Raw genomic sequence first — 26,162 nt, forward strand, 5'->3', positions numbered from 1 at the left:
TATATCAGCGGATTATCAGTATAATAGAAAATAAATATAATTATTACAAAACTATCTCTAAATATTTATTAATTTTAAATAATTTATTACAAAAATCAAAAAAATTATTAACATTTACATTTTATTATTCTGTATAAAAAGAAAAATATGCTTTATATGTCGTAGAAGGGGAAAATTGAAAGATTTTTATTGAGTCTTAGCTGGGATATCCTTAACGCATTCTTCGAGAACGTCGAGTGCGTGCTGGAGTTCCTCTCTTGTATGGATTGAGTTAATGCAAATTCTGATTCTGCCCTGGAGAATATCGCAAGCAGGGAAAGAAACGACGACTAAGCCGAGGCCGAGTTCGAAAGCCTTACGAGAAACCTCTGTGAAGTAAGAGAAAGGTGGAATGATGATTGGGACGACTGGAGACTTATCTTCACTGAGAACTTTGAAGTTGCGTCTCTTGAGTTCTTCTCTGAACCATGTAGCGTTTTCGTGGAGCTGGGAGATTCTCTTCTTTCCTTCTTCGTTCTCCATAAGGACCTTGATGACGGACATTGCCTGCTGGGCAACTGGAACTGGCATGGCATCAGCGTAGATGTTGGCGAATGAGTTTAATCTGAGGTAGTTGATCATTTGCTTGGAACCGGCGATGTAGCCACCAGCGGCGCCAAAGGACTTTGTGAAGGTGCCCATGAGGAAATCAACATCCTTTGGATTAACACCAAGATGTTCTGTAACACCACGACCTGTATCACCCATGCAACCGATGGAGTGAGCTTCATCGAGCCATATGTAGAACTTGTACTGCTTCTTGAGTGCGACAATTTCACGGAGTTTGCATGTTTCACCTTCCATTGAGTAGATACCTTCGACAATAACAAGGATCTTGCCCCATGGTTGATGTGTTCTTGGCTGGCCACGGGAGATGCTGGATCTGAGAAGTTGCTCGAGGTTTTCCATATCGTTGTGCTTGAAAACGCGGACAGCAGCGCCAGAAGCACGAGCACCTGTAATAATTGAGTTGTGGTTAAGAGCATCGGAAATGATGAGGTCGCCCTTCTTCATGAAAGCTGGAATAACTGTAGCGTTTGTAGCCCAACCCATACCAAAGGAAATTGCATCTTCTGTACCGAGGAATTTAGCAATGATTTCTTCGAATTCCTTGTGGATCTGTGTGGTACCGGCTTCAACACGGGATGATGATGTGGCTGGACCGTACTTGTCAAGGACTTGCTTAACAACTGGTGTGCAATATTCATCTGGATCGCCAAAGCCAAGGTAGTTATAGGAACCAAGGTTCATGATTCTGCGTGTTTCACCTGTGAAGAACTGGTTTTGGGCGAGGTCATCGGCCTTCTTTGCAACCTTGACGTCCATGAAGGCACCAGCATTGGATGTAACAACACGAGCAAAGCAGTCATCAATTCTGTGGTAGTAACGGCGGGTGAAGAAATCAGCGAAGTCGTTGAAAATTGGAACATAACCTTTTGGTGCTGGTTTGCGGCCTTTGCCGGTTCTCCTGTCAATCCAATCTCTGACAATACCTGTAATAAAACAGATGACGTAGTTCAAGTATGCGAAGAACTTGAGTTCGATCTCACGAAGCTCAGGTAACATATTTTGAATGATTATAAGGTCGAATTTCAATAGTTTACATTATGATTTTTCATGGAGAAATTTTTCTGAATTGACCATAATTCATTCGCAAACATTACAGTACTGTAAACAAAAGCTTGAAATAGCAAGATTCAAAAATTTAACGATCGGATTCACAGGCCAAGCATATTCAAAATTAGATCACTTTACAAATGTTCATTTTAAAAATCCAAATACGATAAAAATAAAAATCAAAAAAGAGTTGCACCGCCCGGGAATCGAACCCGGACCCCCACCTTGGCAAGGTGAAATTCTACCATTAGACCAGCGGTGCTTCACATTTTCAAATTCATATTGTAGATTTTTGAGAATTTTCCCCATTAAAATCTTATACATGAACTCATATCTTCTTTAACCTGTTAACTAATCCTTTCACTTCTTATTACTACAGCTTTAAACTTATTTCGATTCGCATGTTTTAGCTTTCTTTTATGAAACCAAACAAAATAATTTTCTTTTTTTTTCTATCATTAATATATATACATTTATTCACACTCTTCGAAATAATATTATAGTTAAGATAAGCTTATTGGTTGTTGTTAGCCATCTTATTCTTGAAGTAGGCTGGAGGATGATTCCATCTGTTGAAAACAGGAGTCTTTCCAAGTCTCTTGCAGAGATCAATCAATCTCTGGTGTGTCTGTTCATTATCTTCATCAACTTCTTTCTTTCCTTCATAGAGTTGATATCCACCACGGAAAATCTTTGGTGTAATGATTGGCATGCAAACATTGGATCCACCTTGTAGAGCAATGAACTTTCCGCCTGGATACAATGTATCAAGAGCTGTTGTTGCAGCAATATTGTTGAATGGGCATGCCAAACGAAGTGTGTCGTACATATTGAGTGTAGATCTGACCTTTCTTGCATCAATTTCCTTTCTTTCATCTGCAGTTGTTGAGGCAAGAATATCTCTTCCCATCTTTGTGTCATTGTGGATGAGATATGGGCCTAATCCGATCATTGGGAAGTGGCCATCGCGGAAGAATTCAATATCACCGGCCAAATCATCGAAAGTTTGTGTTGGAACACCAACAAGGCAGCCATTTCCTGTAACGTAGCCAATCTTCTTGAGATTGTTAAGACATTCTACTCTTCTTTCCCAAGAATGGTCAGCTGGATGCATTGTTGCGTAAAGTTTTGGATTACTTGATTCAATGCGAAGAAGATATCTCTGGACACCCAAGTCATAAAATCTCTTATAGTCCTTGTAGTCCAATTCACCGATACTGAGAATGACACACATTCCTGTATCCTTATCTTTTCCGTATTTGCTGAAAATCTTTTCAAGAAGTGATGCAACCCAATCCATTCTTTGTTTAGATGTGATTTCTCCAGATTGAAGAACGAGATTTCTATAACCCTTCTTCCACATGAATTCACAGCAATCAAGAATAGCTTCATGTGGAATAACGAATGGTTCGTAAGAGTTTACACCACAATAATGGCAATTCTTTTCACAGGCATTAGAAAACTCGACAATACCACGAACAGAAACTTCATTATGGAAGTTCCTCTTTGTAACTTCTCCTGCAGCTTCATGAAGTGCGTCTACTTCTGATTTTTCGCGAGCATTGAGTAATCTGACAATGTGATCGTGGGACATTTTCTTACCAGATATGGCTACTTCAAGTGCTTCACTGAAGGATGGAAGATGACGTGAAGTTGGTACAAGAGTATTGTGCATTACTTGGAAAAATGAAGACACTTCTCAATTTTTTTGAGAGAAAAACCGAATTGATTGTATTTTTTGTTAAATCAGTACTTTGGTCTCATTTTATAGTTGAATATAGCCTGCTAATTCTCGAACAAGAGTTATTTTGATGATTGCCAAATTGAATGCAAAATTCAAATTGAGCCACATTCAAATTTTTAGAAACAACATTAGGTCATGAAAGTCATTGAATTCCAATGGTACTTTGATGATTGAAACAACTAACTTTGGATGCTATTTTATCTCTCAAATGGACCATCGTTTTTGATTTGAACAGTAAATTACATGGACTGATGCATGTGTGTGCATATATATAAATTTAGGACATTTTTGTCTTCTCATAATTTCAGATTCCTTGAATTGATGTTAAAATTACAATCAGAAGATAGAACAATGTACTAAAGCAACTGCAAATCAAAAAGCACAAATCACATGAGTATTTACAAATCAAAAAGAGTTCCAAACAATCTCAAAAAATTTTTCCCAAACATACTGAATATAATATTACTATAATTTCACTATAAGAAATAGTAAACACATTTAATTATATGAACCATTCATGAATCTATGTCAGTTATGATGAAGATATTGAAGAATTAGATTTTACAGTAACAAACACATTTCTAAACAAGGAATTAACAATTTTAGTTGAAATATGATACAATACCTAAACGTATCATGTAGATTTAAGTGAATTAATTTTCAAAAAAAAAAAAAATCGAATTTGCTTCCATGATTTGAGAAACGAAAAAGCCTTCATTCGTCATTTGAAAAGAGAATGTCATGAACGTATTGAATGTCACTTATTAATTCTTGATTATCTATGTTATTATTCTTTAAAATATAATCTAGTGAATCAAATAATTCATCAGATCTTAACTCATCAATTGTATCATCCATGTGCAAGGTAATTGAAAATTGAACTATTGTTTTGATTGAATGAACATGATTGGGATTGTTTTCTAAGGTTGACGCAATTTCATAAGAAATTTCTGGAAGTGTGATCCTATTAAAAACGACATTAGCTGTTTCTAATGAAATATTATCTAGAATAGAAGAAATCAAAATTATTGAAGAATTTTTGATTTCATATGATCCGTTTATGATTGACTCAGATGCAAATTCAAGGATTCCATGATCTATAATGAGTTGAATTAGAAAATCATGTTTTTTCATATTCATAACACATATTTTGAAAACAATCGATAAAAAGTCATTACTTCTACATGGATCCAGTAAGATATCATAATAGTCACATATCATATTAAATATACAGCTATTTTCTGAATACATCATGCAAACATGAATTAATTCTACACAAGATATTGCGTTTTCTTCATAACAATCATTTTGATTTGTATTTTCAGCATTAGAATCTTGGTCGTCTCTACATGATGCTACACAGAATAAGAATTTAATGAAATCTGAATCAATAATATCTTGAATATGATTTTTATTCTTTTCAACAATGTTCTTAATTGTTTTCATTATAGGAGAGATGCATAAATTTTTAGAATTTTGCATTATTGGTTCAATATAGATTAATGATTCAACAAGTCGACCAAATTCTGCTCTATTTATAATATGAAAGCTGATCATTCTAAATATTTCTGATATATGTTCTGGATGATTTAATATTAAATAAATAATGATTTCTAAATTGATTTCAGGCTCAAAAAAGACTTTGTGTTGCGTACAATCATAATATATCGTCACAAATAGGTTAATAATATCGATTATAATGTGATAATTTGATGAATCGTTGAATTCATTCAAAATCGATTCTAATATTTCTAGTAACTCTTGGTCTGATATTAGTTTCATTGAGTTTTCACCTTCGGAATCATTGGTTAAACCTTGGAGCAAATATAATGAGTCTTCTAAGAATATTTTATTTTGCTTAATTACAAAAATCAAAAATTCAATTAGATTCTTGTTCTGCGCTTCTTCAAATAACGAACTATCTTTGGTACAAAAGAGGGTATAAAGATGATAACAAATTTTGTGATATTGGTTAATAATATTATTTTCAAACGATTGAATCAATAAATTATACTGTTCATTGAAATGACCAACTAGATCTATGTGCACGTTATCTTCAAAATCCTTTGAGGCCAGTATTTGTTCTTCTTCTTGCTTGTATTCCGACATTCATCCAAGTAAAATGATAGACATTTCGGTAGCTTATTTACAGAAATGTGATATAAAATGTATTCTCTGTCAAAACGTTCAGTTTACCCAAATTTTTACATTAAAATTTAAAATGTTCTTAGAGAAATAGTTTTCAAGATAGGTTAATATGTAAATGAACAATACAGTTAATTTGGTTTCTACAGATATTGGAAACGTATGATATTGGTAATCATGATCATGGCTGGAAATGATTCAAAGTGTATTGTTGATTGAAATACATTTAGATTGCATATGATATGCTTTAGATAGTTCATGATTCAAATTAAAGACGTAATTTCAATTTTATTAAAAATAGAAAGGAGAAATATTATCAATGACTTATGGTAATGTTAAAAAAATACAATAAATATTCTATATAATATATAACCAAACTTTAAAAAAAATAAATATAAATATAAAAAAAATTTTTGCTTCTCTATTACAAATCCAATCTAATTATTTTGCAGGTTGTTCAACCTTCTTAACATTCTTAACTTCCGGCCTTTCTCCATTAGGGAACAAGAATGATGGCAAATCTTTTGTATCAACAACGTCAAGAATTACATCAGCATTCGGAGGAGCTTTCTGTCTTATATCATCTACCCACTTCTTTGCCGGCGATGTCAGATCAAGTGTTCTTGACTGATTCTCGTCTTTTGGTACATGATATGACAAACCGATGTAAAAAACAGAACAAAACTCGTTTCCTCTGTATCCATTTGCAGGGAACTCAACTGGCCAAATATAAGCGTGGCTAACGTGTCTTAATTGTGTCTCTATGTTTATAGCGAGGAATCTGACACGTGACTGCACGAATTTCATGAATTCTGTGTAAACTTTTTCTTCTGTTGCAACAACTAAAACTTCGACAAATTTTCTGTGTCTCACGAAGAATTTTGGTGAATCAATGATTCTCTCCCACGAAGCTTCGGATTTCAAGCAAGCAGAAGCAACTTTGAATCCGCGCTTGAATTCAACAGTCATCCTGTTTCTGCTGGACTTCGTTGCAGAGTGGAGAGAGTTAATTGTTGGATATGCTGGAGTAATAATTGGCATACAATCTTTGTGGTCTTGTTGCCTTGTTGGATCCCAGTTAGATCTGTTTCCTGTGGTTGGAGTGTTGATGTAGATTGGTTCTGGCCATGTCCATGTCGCGAGATCATTGAAGAACATAACAATGATGTAAGCTGGAGATTTCTTTGGATATCTTTGGCAAATGAAGGCTGCAAGGATGGCGAGATTGACACCACCGAGATAACCGAAAACGTTACCGTAAACGCAGCGCTTTTTAGCCCAGATACGTAAAAATCTCAAAACAACTCTGAAAATGTCTTGATTTGGAACTAATTGGAGAAGCATATCGTTCACACGACGACCATTAAGAGAACGAACAGATTCTTCATCGACGTTATCAAGTATATGGTCATCGGCAAAATCTGTATCTTCTGCAACGGTTGTCATAGCAAGAGATGCGAATGAAAGATCAATCTGTGTGTTAGTGAATGAATAAAACAATTAATATAATTGTTTCAAGCATGAAAATGCAAGAAACAATAATATTAATCAAAAAAATTGTACATACTTCGATTCCATCATAATGAAATGACATAATTGGTGAGTAAGCATTTTCAACTTTGACTAGTTCTTTGACTGATGGGTGATTAATCATCATTTCATAAAATGTGTTGAAGAAATCCGACCTTTTCACAAAGCTAGGTGCAACAACAATACAGTCGATATCGGAGCCCTCACTTACGACACCTAAACGGTAAGAACCGTATGGAACGAGTTGGCTTTCGACGTTTTCTAAACCTTCGGCAGTATTACCTGTCTTTTTAGCAATGATTCTGACGAATTCGTTAATGAGAATTTTGATTTTCGAAAGAACTTCTTGTCTTTTTGTTTTTTGTTCCTCAGTTGCAGGAGCATCGTACTTGTCTATGAATCTTTGAAGCTCAATACTAGCCTGCAATTCGGCTCCTGTTGGGCCTTCTTCTGTTTGTGGTTTTTGGCGGGGTTCATACTGAGGTAACATGATAAATCAATTAAAGCAAAGATTTTTGACATTTTGTCACGTAAAATTATTTATTTTTGACATTATTTCATTTTATTAAATTGCTCTTGAAACGAATAGCTTTGTTAGTGAATCATATAGTTCAAAAATGAATCATCTGCTTACATTTACTTAACGCTCTATAGCACCTATCTCTTATACTACAACTTCATTCAGAATTTTTTTATTCCTAAATTTCTTCACATTATACTGAGATCTACATAAATCCAACTAACACATTTAAATGTGCAGATAATATCAATATCATGCTATTATTATCGAACTGATATTTCTCCAATTTAAATGATGTGAAACATCAGGTAATCAATTAAAGATTATTAATTGATCAGAACATATCTAAACAATAGAAGAATACAAACCATACCATTTTCAACAAAATTTTGAAATGTAAGAATTGCGAATTTTTTTTTTGGTTTCCCGACCGGCCACTCTTTTTTGCCATGTATCTGATATATTAATAGCAATCTCTTATAAAACAAGTTTTAAATTAGAGTTTATGCAAAAAACATAGCGAAAAACAATAGAAAGAACACAATAACGTTTTCCATTCAATTGAATTCAACGGGTAATATCGGAATTTTTTAATTATAAATGATCAGTGAGCTTACACGAATTAATCATTTCTGAATAAATTAATTTGAATACATTAATTTTTTTTTACTTGCGTTTTTTTGTGGTTTCCATGAGTAAAAAAGAGAAGAAGGAAACCCTTAAACGCGGCACAGTTATAGAAAATTATCAAGTAAATGATTTAATTGGCCAAGGTGGCTATGGTGAGATATATACTGTGCATACTTTAACAGATTCAACGATGTATGCAATGAAAGTTGAAGCATTAGACTGTGAAAAGCAAGGACTTGTTTGCGAAATTGAAACTCTCCTGAAACTTCAAGACTCTCCACACTTCCCGAAAATTAATGGATATGGTGTTACAGATACCTTTAGATATCTAGTAATGACACTATGTGGTTTAAGCATTTCTAATACAAGAAGACTTTTACCAAACAGAAGAATGAGTCTTCTCACTGTAACGAGAATCGGATTATATATGTTAGATTGTATAGAAGATTTCCATAGACATGGCTTCATTCATAGAGACATAAAACCAGGAAATTTCATTTTCAATGATAATAATGAAATTCCTCTCGTTCTTATTGATTTTGGTTTATCAAAATGTTACATTGATCCGAAAACCCACCAACATCTCCCGGAAAGACCAAAATCAGGATTTAGAGGTACTTCTAAATACGCTTCAATGAACGCTCACTCATACAAAGATCAATCTCAAAGAGATGATTTAATCAGCTGGATGTACTCATTAATTGAACTATACAATGGACGCTTGATATGGTCCAAAGCAAAAGACAACGCTTCCACCCGTAAAATAAAACAATCAACTCCAGATACAGAACTACTCAGCGGATTACCTACAGGATATGCCGAAGTTTGGTATTACATAAACGCTCTGGGTTTCGCCGAAATGCCAGATTTTGATAAAATAAGGAAAATTTTACTTCAGATCATATTCGATAGTAACCATTCATTTTCAGATCCATTTGACTGGGAATCCATACCAGAAAGCAAAGTTTCACGAGTTTCTCCATTTGTTCCTCTTCCAAAAGCTGCAAATCTCGTTCAGAATTATTTTGAAAAGTATGGAATCACTGGTAAGCATAAGGCTGTTCAAGGAGACACAAAATGTACTTGTTGTAGAATTTAAAATAATTGTTTGTATTCTTTTTATGAAAATCCAGATTTTTTTTTCTGAATTTAAGTATTATAATTTTAGAGTTGGTTGCAAAGTTCAATACATCTTCAGTTTTATTAAGAATTCCTTCTATTAATCAGATTATTGCGTTTTTCCCTTTGAATTAGATTAGAATATCCATCAATTCAAAATATTTGGATGCCTCTATAATGAATCTGCAAGATATAAAACAATTTGAAATGATCGGTAGTTCAATATACTCCAAATATTTTACCGAGCAAATCTTTTCGATCGAATTCTCTAAAAAGATAAACATAAATTAAAATTTTTAATTTCCTTGTTAACGTATACTCCATTTTGGTTTATCTAGGTCTCTCACATGAAGTATTGACTCGATAGTTTTTATAATTTTTTGTTTTTGTAAAAAAATCATTTAATTAACTATAATTTTTAAGAAAGTACTGATAAAAAATTTTTAATTACAAAAGAATTTACAATATTTCGCATTAAATATGACGAGCTCTATGAACTGGTTGTTGATTTGGCCTGTGGAAGTCCATGTAGTCATCATCTTTGGTTGCGAAAGGTGAAATATAGTCCCACCACTCCTTGATTTTGCTTAGACCTGGTAATTTGAGCTTTGGGAATGGTTTTCTCTGAATTACGATCTTCAAGTGAAGACTTGGTAAATATTTCGAGAGATTATCAAATTGGCTGTCAGAGAATTCTTCATTTGAAGGGAGAACGTAAACTTTGAATTCGGCATTTGGAGGAACCAAAGTAATTAGCCATTTATGAACAATAAATAATGGCTGAGTAACTGAAAAGTCGTTGTGCGCTTGCTGGCCATCAGGAAGATCAACTGTAACGGTTAGTTTCGGCTTGGGCTGAGCTGGTTGAGTATTTGGCGTCTTAGTAGATGCTGGTTTCGGTTTTGGTCGAGGAGCTAAGTACGGGTCAACGTATTCTTCATCGGCAAACTCCATCTTTGGCGCCGGTGTAGTTTTTGTGGTATTTTCTGGATTACGTGAATGAAGTTCTTCAGCAAATGGATCATACTCATTAACTTGAGGATCAGCTGTCGAAAGCTGTGTATATGTAATTGTTGGCGGGTTTAATGAGTTAAATTGGGCGATAAATTCGAATGGATTTGGAATATGACCGCTAAATGTAAATGTTGGAACAGTACTGTTCTGGCCAAATACAAAAATTGTGGGAAGACTTGAAACTGGATACTGTTCTGTGAAAATCATATAATTTGTTGCTTGCAACTCGCGATATATTCTAACTATTTTGCACCTATTCATTGTTGTTTGATATATTTGGGGAATACTCCAAAATCTTGTGCAATTGACATCATCATCATCTTCTAAAGAAACAATCAATACTTGATTTGGTTTTTGGCGTCTGTCTTCTAAAATTTCAAGAAGATCTGAGAAAAATGGAGGGTTCACGTTTGTTTTAGACCGCTGGGTAAGATAACGCGCCATTCAAAATTTTTGGCACTTTTTCTAATTTCGTCGCATCAAAGAAACCCAGATCGATTAATTTTCATCAAGAAAAAAAGATAAACACATGATTATTGACATAAAGATATACCATATTTCTTAATTTCGTTTCATGTTTGCATGGTCGATTAAAATCTTTCTTTCGCTTTTCAAATTAATCTTAGAACAATTATCAAAACAGTCAAATTATTAGTAAGTAATTCAACATTCAAATCTAAGAATAAAGATATTTATTTAAATATTTTATTTATATTTCACCAGCAATCATGAATAACGTTTCAAGTAATTTGTTTTCCTTTTTCTTCAAGAGAATTGAACATTTCAATGATATTCCATTGAATATGATTGTATTTTATGCTCATTTCTGTCTGAAATTCAACAAAATTTGTGAAATGTGGACTTTCGGTCGGTTTTTTGTTCAAAATATGACTATCAGGATTGAAACTCTTCCTAAACATGTAGTGTATTTTTGAAAGACTTTATCCAGTGAATTCATGTGCAACTTCACGAGGATGAATCTAATATAACTCAGCACATCTAACAAATTCAAGTACAAAAATTAATAAATTAATTAAGGATGCACTAACATTCCATAAAAGTGCTTAGAATATGTAATTATTATGATAGAAAAACTTTGAGGCTCTAGATCCCTTTCGATATTGAGTTGAAAGATTTTTAAATTTTCAAAGAATTTCTGAATAGTATTCAAAAGTGTAAAAATTTTAAAAGTGAATAAGTATTTTTCCATAATTCCATTAAAATAATCTTTATTTGCAAGTACCTATTATTATTTTACAATAATTATGATATTTTCTTCTCTTACATTTGAATTTTCTGCACTTTTTTTGAAAGCCGTTTACAATTTCCCACCAATGCAACATAGGGACACAGCAATGACTTTTGTTACCTATGTTGTTTGATCTTGTTTAGGCACACTTTCATAAAGCTGTGTACAAAATATCTATTGATTCTTCCATGAATAATTAGCAAATATAGTATTATACTTTGATTTTTTTAAATGAGCAAGCTAACACCAATATACTCATATTGAATTACATTATCCTACACTTCTTATATGAAAAATCAATATAATTGTATAATCAAATTTCAAAAACTCATCAGAAAAAAAATCAAAGAATAGACTCGTAACATATACTATGTATGCATTTCAAATACGCAAAAATACATGATGGTAAGTCTGTCGCGATTTTTCAAAAAAATCCAGAGGTCGGAATAATAGATACTGCGAACTAATACTGATATCAGAATTTTCTCCCTCATGCAAATTTTATATGGTTTGCATACTGTTGAATAAACATTTATTTTCATAAAATTAGATTTTTTATTTTCATTTTAGTAATATATTTTTAAAATATCGTTCCATCAGGCTTTTATCCAAAAAGGAATATATCCTTTTGATTGTGTGAGCCATTCCTGATGTCACATGTTCTTGAGTTATATCTTTTATAAAATTGAGAGGAAAATCAAAAAAATTGAATAGGGTCCATTCAATTTTCCTAATCTAATAACTTCATGAATGTTAATTTTCCAGCCATACCATCAATAGGATAGAATATCATTAGAATTTAAAATATTGTGATGGATTGATATTTTTATATTTTACGATTTTGGCCAAAAATTAATTCTGATTATTGTGAAAAACAAATATTATTTAAAAACATTAATAGAAATAGTAGTTTATAAAAAATTAATATATATGGCAGAATACCAGATTCTAGGTTTAATTCCATCAAAAGTTATACATGCATGAAAAATCTGACATGGTGAGCGCATCCTTAATTAAAAAAAAAACGATTATTTTACTCCCTAATGAAAATCTTCTTCGAAAATACCAGAAAACTAAAGAATATCTTAAGTAAGAATATTATTCTTCGGCACCATGTGAAATAAGATTTTCGGCTATTTCTTTATTATTTTCACTTACTGCATAATGAAGAGCGGTTTGTCCATCTTTATCCTTTTCACTGATATTTGCACCATGTGAAATAAGAACTTCGGCAGATTCTTTACTATTACGCCATGCTGCATAATGAAGAGCGGCTATTCCATTTTTATCCTTTTCATTGATATTTGCACCATGTGAAATAAGAACTTCGACAGTTTCTTTATTATTGTACATTGCTGCATAATGAAGTGCGGCTATTCCATTTTTATCCTTTTCATTGATATTTGCACCATGTGAAATAAGAACTTCGGCAGATTCTTTATTATTGTGCATTGCTGCATAATGAAGAGCGGTATCTCCATCTTTATCTTTTTCACTGATATTTGCACCATGTGAAATAAGAACTTCGGCAGTTTCTTTACTATTTTTCTTTGCTGCATAATGAAGAGCGGTTATTCCATCTTTATTTTTTTCATTGATATTTGCACCATGTGAAATAAGAACTTCGACAGTTTCTTTATTATTGTACATTGCTGCAACATGAAGAGCGGCTATTCCATTTTTATCCTTTTCATTGATATTTGCACCATGTGAAATAAGAACCTCGACAGTTTCTTTATTATTGTGCATTGCTGCATAATGAAGAGCGGTTCTTCCATCTTTATCTTTTTCATTGATATTTGCACCATGTGAAATAAGAACTTCGGCAGATTCTTTATTATTGTACATTGCTGCGACATGAAGAGCGGCTATTCCATCTTTATTTTTTTCATTGATATTTGCACCATGTGAAATAAGAACCTCGACAGTTTCTTTATTATTGTGCATTGCTGCATAATGAAGTGCGGTTATTCCATCTTTATTTTTTTCATTGATATTTGCACCATGTGAAATAAGAACGTCGGCAGTTTCTTTATTATTTTCACTTACTGCATAATGAAGAGCGGTATCTCCATCTTTATCTTTTTCACTGATATTTGCACCATGTGAAATAAGAACTTCGGCAGTTTCTTTACTATTTTTCTTTGCTGCATAATGAAGAGCGGTTATTCCATCTTTATTTTTTTCATTGATATTTGCACCATGTGAAATAAGAACTTCGACAGTTTCTTTATTATTGTACATTGCTGCAACATGAAGAGCGGCTATTCCATTTTTATCCTTTTCATTGATATTTGCACCATGTGAAATAAGAACTTCGGCAGTTTCTTTACTATTTTTCTTTGCTGCATAATGAAGAGCGGTTCTTCCATCTTTATCTTTTTCATTGATATTTGCACCATGTGAAATAAGAACTTCGGCAGATTCTTTATTATTGTACATTGCTGCGACATGAAGAGCGGCTATTCCATTTTTATTTTTTTCATTGATATTTGCACCATGTGAAATAAGAACCTCGACAGTTTCTTTATTATTGTGCATTGCTGCATAATGAAGTGCGGTTATTCCATCTTTATTTTTTTCATTGATATTTGCACCATGTGAAATAAGAACGTCGGCAGTTTCTTTATTATTTTCACTTACTGCATAATGAAGAGCGGTATCTCCATCTTTATCTTTTTCACTGATATTTGCACCATGTGAAATAAGAACTTCGGCAGTTTCTTTACTATTTTTCTTTGCTGCATAATGAAGAGCGGTTATTCCATCTTTATTTTTTTCATTGATATTTGCACCATGTGAAATAAGAACTTCGACAGTTTCTTTATTATTGTACATTGCTGCAACATGAAGAGCGGCTATTCCATTTTTATCCTTTTCATTGATATTTGCACCATGTGAAATAAGAACCTCGACAGTTTCTTTATTATTGTGCATTGCTGCATAATGAAGAGCGGTTCTTCCATCTTTATCTTTTTCATTGATATTTGCACCATGTGAAATAAGAACTTCGGCAGATTCTTTATTATTGTACATTGCTGCGACATGAAGAGCGGCTATTCCATTTTTATTTTTTTCATTGATATTTGCACCATGTGAAATAAGAACCTCGACAGTTTCTTTATTATTGTGCATTGCTGCATAATGAAGTGCGGTTATTCCATCTTTATTTTTTTCATTGATATTTGCACCATGTGAAATAAGAACGTCGGCAGTTTCTTTATTATTTTCACTTACTGCATAATGAAGAGCGGTTATTCCATCTTTATCTTTTTCACTGATATTTGCACCATGTGAAATAAGAACTTCGGCAGTTTCTTTACTATTTTTCTTTGCTGCATAATGAAGAGCGGTTATTCCATCTTTATTTTTTTCATTGATATTTGCACCATGTGAAATAAGAACGTCGGCAGTTTCTTTATTATTTTCACTTACTGCATAATGAAGAGCGGTATCTCCATCTTTATTTTTTTCATTGATATTTGCACCATGTGAAATAAGAACTTCGGCAGATTCTTTATTATTGTGCATTGCTGCATAATGAAGTGCGGTTATTCCATCTTTATTTTTTTCATTGATATTTGCACCATGTGAAATAAGAACTTCGGCAGATTCTTTATTATTGTGCATTGCTGCATAATGAAGTGCGGTTATTCCATCTTTATTTTTTTCATTGATATTTGCACCATGTAAACGGAAGCATTCGAAAAGAGATGGAATATTAAATATAGGTGTATAAACAAAGCATTTGTTTATATCATTAGTTTGATCGAAATAAACTAAAAATGATTCAAGATTATGAAATGCTCCACAATCAAATAGATCAATTTCAATATTGTATTCATTCATCAAGAATGTAACAAAATCAATGTTGTGTGAAATAATTGCATATTTCATGCATTGTTCATCTGGTTTCTGATATTTCAAACATTCACTCATGATCTCTTGATTTCCTCCTAAAAACGAAAAATCTAAACATTTTTGAGTTATTTCTGAGCTGCATTTAGTTCTTAATAACTTGAAACAATCAACTGCTCCATGGTAACAACATAATTCAAGTAATGAATATCCTCCCAAAAAAGATGGATATAAATTGCTTTTAAGTTTTTGATTTTTATCAAATTCATCTCTTTCAGTGAAGTATATGAATCTCTCAAGGTCATTATACACAATTGCTCTGTAAATTGTATCTTCTGTAAGAATTTCAAAATTTTCTGAATTAATTTTTTCAAAATCGGTAGATTTGTCTAATTTAATTCCATATTCTTTATAAAACAAGAAGTTTGGAATAGTTGAAACTCTGTTGACCTCTGTGACATGGTAATCATCAGATATGAGTTTGGCAAGAAATAAATATGACTTTGTATAGCGATTATTATACAGAATGATATCTAAAATGTCTCGCATAATTATTTGGGGAGGATATTTCTTTGAATCGATCAGTTCTGTTTTGATCATTTTGTAAATTGACTTTAATTCTTCTTCGTTTTCCGTTTTTAGCTGAGACAATGCAAGATATGAATCGATATAGTATTTGTAAGTACTTCGTAATTTGTTGTATTCTTTTGGATGAACGTCATGGTCCGACATTATCAATTTTTTTAAAAAGACACATTTACATTTTACCATATGAAATACCCCTAAATTCATTAGAAGAAAAAAAAATACTATGTTACACATGTAGAAAACAAAGACCATAAAGATTTCGGATATAATTTATTGTCAATCATTCCAAACCATTTGATTTTTTAAATATAGATAAAGGGATACATTAAATTAATAGATTGATCTGTATTTTCTAAGATCTATTAAATTTTATGGCTAAATCTTTTGCAGTTCTTCGCCTGAGGAGCTCCAAAGCTCACAATCTCTGCAAAATGGAGCTTTGAAGTTCCTCAATCTGTATCTACATAGGCATTTTACCATTTGGACCTCTGCTGATCAGAAGATTCTGGCAGCCATTCTGCTCTTCAGGAGCTCTAGTGTTCCAATTTCCACTAGAAAAAGAACTATTTTCTAATAAAATTCATCTTCGAAAATATCAGAAAAAGAAAGAATGGCGTCTTATATAAGAACACATGTTTTTGAACCATGTGAACGAAGATTTTTGGGCTGCTTCTTCACTACTATTAAATTCTGCAATTTGAATTTAGATGGTGTACGGCGAAACTTTTTACAGTCCGTTTCACCCAGGACTTGGAATATAAGTTAGTTAGGTCCCATAGTGTATAGATATACGAGTCTGAAAGGAATCCTAACTTAGAATCTTGAGATATAAATTTGTATGAGAAAAATTTGAAAAATTAGACTAAGTTTGCTAATCCATGGATAAGGAGTGCGTGGAGCTAAAATCTAAATCGAGAGAAATAAAATACAATAATATTTATATTATATATTTACCCACTGGAGCAAGTACGAAAAGATTAGGTATATTGATATATGACATTTGGAATTGAGAGTACCCCAAAAATATGGGGAGAGATTATATATCATATTTTTCATGATGAAATTTCATGATAATGACTTGAGCACAGTGATTTTAAATATCACTATGATATCAATTGAAGCATTTTTGGCATCTATCTACAAAGTCTTATTAGCGCAGCGCACCGATCGAATTAATTGATAAAATCTGACAATTATTTTCATGTCACATGTTATCATATTTGCTGAAAATTATAACATAAATCTGATGTCAATTAAAATATAAAATTATTGTTTCAATTTGAGATAAACTTTTTGTATTTCAATTATTTCTTGACAAGCAATGATTGATGCTGTTGCGTCCAAGATAATCAAGAAATACTTGAACGATTATATTGAAGACGTCAGCAAGAATCAGCTTGACATGAAAATTTGGAAAGGAGACGCAAATTTTCAAGATTTAATATTAAAAAAGACTGCATTGACTAATAATGGCATACCACTTACAGTAACTAAAGGATTATTGAGTAAAATTCATGTTACATTTCCTTGGAAGAATCTTGCTCGTGATCCAACCATCATCAATATCAGTGATGTATACATATTAGTTACACCAGATGCAGAAACAGTCATTAAGAATGATCTTCAAGCCGCCAACGAAGCATTTCATATTGGTACTTCTGAAGATGAAAAGAAAGCCAATGAAATTGCTTCAACTCTTCATAACTTAATCAATACAGTTATTGACAACTTGCACGTAAATATCACGAATATACACATCCGACTTGAATATAGTCTTAACGGTGCAAATATCTGCTTCGGATTTATTATTCCTTCAATACGTGTTTATTCAGTTGATGAAAATGGAAACGAAATCAAAGGCAAAAAGAAGAAAGGCCAGAATATGAAGAAGAATCTTGATATTTCAAAAGTTTCAATTTACTTTGACACTACAGATTTACCTATAGATCTTGATAAATTTACGGAGTTAATGAAAGAAAAGATGAGTGAAAACTTCCACCAATTCATTTTGCAGCCATTTTCTATCCACGCGAATTTAACTCATGACCGTTCGAAACACGCCCTATTTGAAACAATTATATCTACAGTATTTGAAAACTTGCATCTTTCCTTCGATTTAATGCAATGCCATACAATCATTTTGATCAATAGAGCTTATGCAAATTTCCAAAAGCAAAGAAAGTTCGCGCACATCATCAAACCATCACCAGATGATAAAGCAATGTTCTTTAACTATCTCGCTAAATGCGCAATTGTCAAAGCAAGGCCAAACGAATTTAATCCGAAATTAGCTTTAACTGTACTCAAAAACAGAAAGCAGTACTTACAGTTCTACAAAGAAAGGCATAAGAAGCACAAAATCATCCATTTGAAGAAAGATTTAGAACATCTTGAGAAAAAGATCGGAACAGAAGCCTCAAACATCCTTCGTAGGTATTCAGAGTCCATTATGTTAAGAGAAAAAAGCTCCCATATTACAAACCAAATCGATATCAACGAATTAAAGAAATTAGTTGATCAATCCGAAAATGTTTTCCAAATGGAATCGATACAAATGGACTTCTTGATACCCAAATTTGAAGTTGAAATCAATCTTTTCCAAGGAGAACCTTTGTACAAATTTATCATCGAAGGATTGAACGGAAACATGCAAAATAACAGCAAGAATGGATTCTTACAGACATTAACATGCACAATTATCAACGCTTACTCGTTCCCTGACCAAAAATCCGGTAATTATAATCTAAAAGATGCAATTAACATCTTTAAAACAGAAAAACCATCATTGGAGATGTCCAAAAACGATAAACTACTTAATGTCAAAGTCGATATCAACCCATGCACTTCAAAACTTGATATAAGATCTGTCAAAAATTTACAATACTTTACAAGTGTCAAAAATCCAAGTTTAAGGACACAAACAACGGCGAACATTATTGATTTCGGTCAGCAGTTGCAGATCATCAGATCTATAAGAGGAATGAACTTCAACCTCAACGTGAAATCCTTCGATTACACAATGCCTTACATTGAAAATGATCTTGAAAAATTCGTCACTTTTTCAATTGAAAATATTCAATTACAAACACGCCCGTTAAACGTGACAGAAAAATTTTTAGTTATTACAATATCTAATGAACTTACTATTAATTCATTTAGAGTTGACAATCAATCGTTAATTGACAAAATGACATTTTATTCAAACAATCAATTGACATTTGCCAAAGATGATTTTAATGTTGAGTTGAATATCGGATGTGGACTTAAAAACAGCAGATTGATAATCAACGAAAATTGTATTAATTCATTAAACAACGCGTTGAAATATCAATCATCCGTATTAGCAGCTTCTAATGACCAGAAACAACCAGAACAGAATGTTACTACTACTTACAACATAACGAGATTAACTTTCATGACTAATTTCTCTTTGAAAAATTTCAATGTCGATTTATACGAAAAAGAAATTTTGAGATCAAGTTTCGAAATGAATGACATTGAGTGCAATTTCACTAAAACAAGAGATAACCAGATGACTGATATAACAGTTACTGATATGACCGCTGAACAATACAACACCAACTACTTGAAACTGAAGAATACAATCATTTCTATGACAAAAGACAAAGTTTTGGTTCAATCTTCAACTCCTTTCATAGTTTTCGACCACCTTTGGATAAAATTTGTCCAAAAATCTTTCAACAAACTCATGTCAATCTCAGCTTCTCCACAAGAAGAAAACAAACAACAAAAACAAAACGAACCAGAAAATTTGTCAAATAAAAACGAAAATTTGACAAATAAAAATGGAAATTTGACAAATAAAAATGAAAATTTGACAAAAGTTGAAGAAGAACCATGGATGTTGGAGATTGATATGAAGAAGCCGGTGATTGAGTTGGCAGCTGATTATGATAATATTGTATTGAACATGGAAAAGTTTTACATGGTTTCTGGAAAAGAGATGACAATAAAAATCGACAAAATCAGTGGAACAAGGAGAGATAAGATGTTTTTGAATGAATTGGATATACTAATTGACCAAAAAATTTCGGAAAAAGGATATTTGATGAAACTAGACATTCCTTTCTTAGAAATTAACTTAGATACAGATAAATACCACTCAATTATGAATGCTATTTATTGGTATTTAGAAGTTACGTATAATCCAAACATTCCTCCATCAGAAACTATCTGGGAATACGAAGTTTCAATAAAGAAAATTTCTTTGGGAGGATATTTATTCTATTCAAAGATATTTGATTCAATTCTAGAAGATGTTTTCGTTAAAACAACATCAAACTACAAACAATCAATAACTGATGTAACAATAGAAACCTTCAAAGGAAACTATTTGACACAGAACCAACCATTATTTGTTGATTCCCAAAACCTTAAAATAACTTATGAAGGATACAAAGAAGATGCAAAATGTACTATCATTGGCGATGTCAAACAGTTTAATTTAACAAGAGAAGGATTCAATTGGTTAATAGGAATTCCTTTCCCTGCAACAGATCCTCCAGAAACTCCTCCACCTCCTTATCCAATTGATTTGAATATTAAATTAAGCGGTTTAGAAGCAATTTTAATTGATAATGGTGTTGAATATTTCAAGGCAAATACTCATGGTGTTTCCATGACAGGTGTTTATAACAACGCTGTTGCTCTTGATATTGATTTGCCTGATCTAAAAACAGAAACATCTTATATGTCAGATGTCACGTTTCTTGACACTTCACTTTTGAAACTTCATTATGAAAACTACGCAATAGATTTAGTTTTCGATGAAATGAACTTGAATACAGCAATAATTCCTCTCAAAACATTACTTGATAGTTTCTCACAAACATTTTATTGGATGAATAACCCGAATTCTGAAAATATCGATCAAGAAGATTTGGGTTGGACTTTAGGTTTGTCACTTTTATCTAAATCAATTCGAACAAACCTGTTCAATTTGAAGAACGAGAAAACACTTGATATTTTGATTGAAAACTTAAAGTTTTGTATCAAATGTGTACAAAAACATGCTGCTGTTTCTTTGGACAAAATCGATGTCAAACTAGAAAATAATGATGTTTTTGTTTTGAACAATTTTATTGCTGCTGTATCTTTCATTGAGAATGACATTCCTCCTCAAATCGAAGATATATTTGCTGAGAAACATATCTATTGCATGAGAGGTTTCGATTTCTCAAAGAACTCTTCAACAATGTCTGTAAATAATATTTATGTTAAATACAGACATCAAACAGCTCAAGCAATCTTGGAGTGCATTCCTTTCTCTGATTCTCCAAATAAGCCAAAACAAACTCTCTCGTCTACTGCTTCTTCAGAGACTTCTTCTGTTGTTTCTTCGTCGCCTTCAAAAGTCATATCGAATTACCAACCAAAAGCGGTTTTGTCGATAAACGAAATTTCCATTGTTTTCGTCATTTTCGAGCCATTGGCAAACATCAAAGTAACAAATGTCAACGCAGGTTTCAGCACAATATGGAGTGCAACTGTTGGCGGATTAGCAATTTCACCAGGTCTTACAAACAACTCAATGATTGTTTGTCCAGTTGACAAAGAATTTTTCAGGTTCGAAATGAAAGGCGAAGATTTCGCAATGTCGTTAATCGAAAGCGAAGTTAACTTCAACTATTCATTTTGGCTTGGATTACTATCATTTGTCATGAGATCTCCTTTGATTATGTCTGCTTACCAATCAGAAACAAATGAATCAAATGAAGAGGAAGTGAAAAGTGAAGTAAAAAGTGCCAAACCTAATTTATCATTAAAATTCAATGCTCCTCATTTAAGGCTGAAATTACCAACGAAATCAAAGAGCGGAACAAGGCATTGGGTTAATTTAGAGTTCAACACTTTGGTGAAGATGTCAAGTGATGTCTTTTCAGTCAATGTTTCACAATGCAAATTATATATTTCAATAGACAAAATCGTTTATCCTCCAATTTTCGAAAATTTGTCAGTTAAATATGAAAACGTAACAAAATCCAATGGAAAAATATCTAATAGAATTGAGTTATCTGATTTCCTTTGGCAGATCAGTGCTGCTGATATTATTTTGTTCAATAACATCAGAAGCGAAGTCCAAGAAGTTGTTTCCAAATTGAGATTTCCACTTCCAACAAGTGCAGAAAAAGGAAATACTTCTGTATCGTTTATTAAATTCAGTTCCGGCAATTTGCAGTTGATTATGTGCAGAGATAATAGGAGTTCCACCAAATGCATACCAATGTTTAAAGTTGTCATTCCTCCAATCAACTTTAAACTCAGTTCTTCATCTGAATTCAACGCCGTGGCAATAAACATCAATCCTTACACGACGTATTTCAATGAAACAACAGGAAACTACGACCAAATCATCGAGCCAATCGATTTGAACATCATCGCAGCATTGAACGAGAACTCAGTTAATTTCATGTTGAAATGCGCTGAAACAGTAAACATCAATTTGCCTTTGATGGCTGTTTTACAATACATGAAAATGTGGGATGATATAAAGTCTGGAATGGATGGAGCGATAAACTGTGATGATTTACCATCATTCTGGCTGTCAAACAGATTGGGAGATGATGTACAATACATCATAGCTCAGGATGAATCGAAAGATGGAATGATAATGATGCTGGCTCAAGAACAAGCTATTCCAATTTACAATATTGATATGAATTGTAGAATTTCGGTTTTGTTTGGCAAAAATTCCGTTTACTTTTCTCCATCTATATTGAATTACCCGACATTACTTAATGAAACAGTATCCGCTGTCAAGAAGCCTTACAAAGGTGGAATGATGGTAGAATTATCAACACCAAGTGAAGTGGAAAATTGCTTGGGAATAAATTTGATCGTTTTTGTAAAGAACGATAAACAATTTGTCCAAAACACTAAACTGAGACCAGGCGAGAGATACCAATTGGTTTGGACATCCCAGAAGAAGGAGACATCATTGATATTCGTTGGAGAAGGTTCAGACGCAAGTTCTGGTCATTACGAAATTATTTTCTCTCCAAAAATTGACAAACCAATTTCTTTCAAAATTTTCTATAAGAAGACACAGATTTTTGTGAGAAGAACTGCAAGAACAGACAGAGCAACAGGTCGTAGGATCTTTGCAATTGAGCCCTGTTGTTATTTGACTTCTTATTTACCATTACCTTTGCAAGCAATTCCTTTCGAAGGACAAATTCCTTTGGTTTTGCAACAAGGAACTAAAACAGAGGATTTATTCATCGATACATCACAAAGAAAGGCCAAACTCGTAATCTCTTTGGATGGAGACACTTTCAACACTTGGACAATCTATCTGAGAGAAAGAAATCCTCAAGTTTTCTCTTTAATCGACCCATTATCAAGAAAAACCGTTAATTTGGCGGTTAGAGTTGATGCTCCGATAGAAAATGATGACAATATGCTCCAAATAAACATTTACTCGCCATCAATCATTTTCTCAAGTGTCAAAAAACCGATAACCGTCGAAACCGTTGGCAAAAAGTCACAATCAGTTAAAGTTGATGACAGATTATTTGGAATGGTTTGTCCAGACAGTTTCGAGAGCGACAAGACAGTTGAAGCAACAATTTTGATGGAAGAAACAAAGAGAAGTGAACCAATCAATCTTTTGGTCACTCAAAATAGGTCACTTTTCTTGAAAACCGAAATTCCTGACATATTTAGACCATTGAGAATTGATATTTCACAAAAGGATGAATGCTCAGTGTTAACAATAAGTGAAATGATCATTGTCAAGAACTGTTTGCCGTTTTCTATTGGTTTGCAACCGATTTTGGAAATTCCGAAATCATTTACAGAATCAGAAGAAGAAAACTCCAAAAACTTGAAGATGCATGGCCCAGGAAGTGTTGTTTTGGAAGGAGAAACAAAAGAAATACAACATGTTACACAATCAGGATGTTTCATGTTGAGTGTCTTTGGTTTCTTGACAACTCCTGCTCTTTGTTTAATAAAGAAACAAAGAACAGTTTTCAGAGTTTCTTCCGACAAAAAATTCTTCATCATTGAATTGGAAGTTTTCGATGACGGATGCTCATTCTATTGCGTTTTCAAGAAATCCAAGTTCCCGACACCTTTCGTCATCACAAATGACTTGGAAGTTCCTATTTCTGTCTATCACATCATTCCTCGTCATTCTTTCAATGTTTATCCACTTTCTACTTCTATTTTTGCTTTTGATGAACCATTTGCTTATCCTTGTTTGAAGATTCTTGTCAATGGAAAGCTCCTCAACATTTCTTTGATAGAAGACACTGGTTTTGTTGAGTTGATTTCCAGCACACAAGAACAGAAGTATTACGTGGCAATTAGAATGACAAGTGAAGGTTTTAGAACAGTTATTTTGTCAGATAAAATCTGGGAAGAGAAAGAGAAGTTTTCGATGAACATTTCATTGACATTTGCGGGATTTGCGATCTCAATGATTGATGAATACATGAGAGAACTGTTTCTACTTTCATTGAATGATGTTTCAGGATCATTTGATTCAGGAGCTAAAGGAAGTTGCCTCAAAATCAAAGTGAATGAAATGCAACTCGATGATCAACACACATTCAGTGAAACACCAAATGTTTTGTCAGGAAGAATGAATGGAAAAACTCCTTTCTTCCAAATGGAAATGGTTCTACCACCAAATATTCTTATGTTCACAAGTTTCGACTATTTAAGAATCAATATAGAGAGAATTGATGCAAATCTTGATATCAATTTCTTGGCAGATGTTTATAATAATTTAAGTGTTTTGTTGGAACAAATAAGTTACAAGATTGAACCAAAATTACCTCTACAAAACACTTCATCTGTTTCTAGATCTGCAAATGTTTCATGGCTTGAAGTTTCTCCTATCTTCATATATACGGCGTTTAGAACTTCATCGAATAGACCATGTGAAACAAAGAAGTTCCCTTATTCCAGTTTCATTCCAAGTATTTCAGGAGTTTTTGAAATTCCTGGTGTTTTGTTGGGCCAAGTTTCTGACACTTTACAAAATATTATTGACAAAATATCAGGTGATTTCAAAACAGAAGTTTTCAAGCAGTTCATTAAAATGCTTGGCTTCAGTGGCTCTATTTTAGATGGTCTTGGAGTCAGTCAAAGAATTGCTGAATATTTAGGAATCAAAATGGTTTCTGAACTTAATTCCGAAGAAGATGAATCATCCAAATTATCTCAGAACACAAGCGATGTCTACGAGAACAGAGTGAATGTCATTGGAGTGTTCAGCAAAGAGAGTTTGGAGCTGATCAGTAGAAGAGCAAATTACTTCAGAGCAATGCCAAGTGAAATCATTTCTGTTCTGATGGAAAACAAACACATCGAAAATCTCCAAGTAAAAAGAGTTGGAAGAGGTGTTTTCGGTGTTTGGAACGAGCCAAGCGATGCAGAAGATAAAACAGCAGTTGTGTTGAAACAAAGAAGACTTCCAAGAGCATTTCCACTCAATAAAATCGAGAAATACTCAACAGAGGCAAGTACTATGCAAAACAAACTACAACTGGCACTTAAAAACGAGTCAGAAAACAGACAGGAAAGGATAAGAATGCTTCTGAATCCACACGACGAAACATATGTTTGTATCACTGATTCCCTTTTAGTTGTAATGAATAAGAATGATCCAAAGAAAGTCATGAGAACTTATATTTCTCAAGGAACATTTTCGATTTTGGCAAATAACAGTGTTAAGATCAAAACAAACAAAGGAACAACAATTAATATTCCTTACCAGAGCGAAAAAGAAGCAGAAGAGACATGCGCTTTCTTGAACAGCCAAAAGTTGGCACTTCAAATATTCGAATTCTCATTGATCTAATTTTTATTTATTTCTTAATAAATGTTTTTTTATATGTTTGTATGATAACTAACAATCGGATTTTTTTATTGATATCATTTCCTTTTGTCTTTGAAAGAGTTATTGAGCAAACATTAATGATTTTCTTTTTCTCTTTGACAATATTTTCGTCTCTCATTCATTCATAGACGAATTTATTCTTAAAAAAAAACTTCAAATTCATAGTGAACTTACGACCATTTCGCAGCTACAAACTCGTATACGGCTATGTAGTGATTTTTGAGTAGTTTACATAGGG

At 32.8% G+C, this 26,162-nt stretch overlaps 7 protein-coding genes, 1 non-coding gene and 1 pseudogene across 9 annotated transcripts, besides 2 other annotated features; 2 read left to right on the forward strand and 7 right to left on the reverse strand.

Moving 5' to 3' along the window:
- Window positions 1–133: 133 nt before the first annotated feature.
- TVAGG3_0321000 (class II aminotransferase/8-amino-7-oxononanoate synthase family) lies at window positions 134–1,605 on the reverse strand (the record flags this gene model as incomplete). The annotated part of the gene is made up of 1 exon (XM_001326720.2): window positions 187–1,605. The coding sequence occupies one exon, from the start codon at window positions 1,603–1,605 to the stop codon at window positions 187–189; it is 1,419 nt and encodes a 472-aa protein (XP_001326755.1).
- A 242-nt stretch (window positions 1,606–1,847) lies between these two features.
- Window positions 1,848–1,918, reverse strand: TVAGG3_0321010. Its single transcript has one exon. It is a non-coding gene; the product is annotated as a tRNA-Gly (tRNA).
- A 141-nt stretch (window positions 1,919–2,059) lies between these two features.
- Window positions 2,060–3,348, reverse strand: TVAGG3_0321020 (3-methylornithine synthase family; the record flags this gene model as incomplete). Its single annotated transcript, XM_001326719.2, has 1 exon — window positions 2,171–3,331. One exon carries the CDS (start codon window positions 3,329–3,331, stop codon window positions 2,171–2,173), a length of 1,161 nt encoding a protein of 386 aa, XP_001326754.1.
- Window positions 3,349–5,967: 2,619 nt separating this feature from the next.
- On the reverse strand, window positions 5,968–7,581 carry TVAGG3_0321030 (annotated as a pseudogene). Its single transcript has one exon. A coding segment is annotated over exon 1 (1,614 nt).
- A 690-nt stretch (window positions 7,582–8,271) lies between these two features.
- Window positions 8,272–9,327, forward strand: TVAGG3_0321040 (protein kinase protein; the record flags this gene model as incomplete). Its single annotated transcript, XM_001326717.1, has 1 exon — window positions 8,287–9,324. The coding sequence occupies one exon, from the start codon at window positions 8,287–8,289 to the stop codon at window positions 9,322–9,324; it is 1,038 nt and encodes a 345-aa protein (XP_001326752.1).
- A 435-nt stretch (window positions 9,328–9,762) lies between these two features.
- Window positions 9,763–10,802, reverse strand: TVAGG3_0321050 (uncharacterized protein; the record flags this gene model as incomplete). Its single annotated transcript, XM_001326716.1, has 1 exon — window positions 9,819–10,802. One exon carries the CDS (start codon window positions 10,800–10,802, stop codon window positions 9,819–9,821), a length of 984 nt encoding a protein of 327 aa, XP_001326751.1.
- A 593-nt stretch (window positions 10,803–11,395) lies between these two features.
- Window positions 11,396–12,615: a mobile genetic element.
- A 133-nt stretch (window positions 12,616–12,748) lies between these two features.
- On the reverse strand, window positions 12,749–13,651 carry TVAGG3_0321070 (cyclin-dependent kinase inhibitor 2C-related family; the record flags this gene model as incomplete). Its single annotated transcript, XM_001285665.2, has 1 exon — window positions 12,749–13,650. A coding segment is annotated over one exon (902 nt), but the record flags the coding sequence as incomplete, so codon positions are not given.
- Window positions 13,652–13,772: 121 nt separating this feature from the next.
- Window positions 13,773–15,031, reverse strand: TVAGG3_0321080 (cyclin-dependent kinase inhibitor 2C-related family; the record flags this gene model as incomplete). Its single annotated transcript, XM_001287806.2, has 1 exon — window positions 13,773–15,030. A coding segment is annotated over one exon (1,258 nt), but the record flags the coding sequence as incomplete, so codon positions are not given.
- Window positions 15,032–16,454: 1,423 nt separating this feature from the next.
- Window positions 16,455–16,585: a mobile genetic element.
- Window positions 16,586–17,372: 787 nt separating this feature from the next.
- On the forward strand, window positions 17,373–25,933 carry TVAGG3_0321100 (regulation of parkin-mediated stimulation of mitophagy in response to mitochondrial depolarization; the record flags this gene model as incomplete). Its single annotated transcript, XM_001326714.2, has 1 exon — window positions 17,375–25,885. The coding sequence occupies one exon, from the start codon at window positions 17,375–17,377 to the stop codon at window positions 25,883–25,885; it is 8,511 nt and encodes a 2,836-aa protein (XP_001326749.1).
- Window positions 25,934–26,162: the final 229 nt, after the last annotated feature.

Source organism: Trichomonas vaginalis, chromosome V (assembly GCF_026262505.1).
Source record: "Trichomonas vaginalis G3 chromosome V, whole genome shotgun sequence".
Lineage (NCBI taxonomy): Eukaryota > Parabasalia > Trichomonadida > Trichomonadidae > Trichomonas > Trichomonas vaginalis.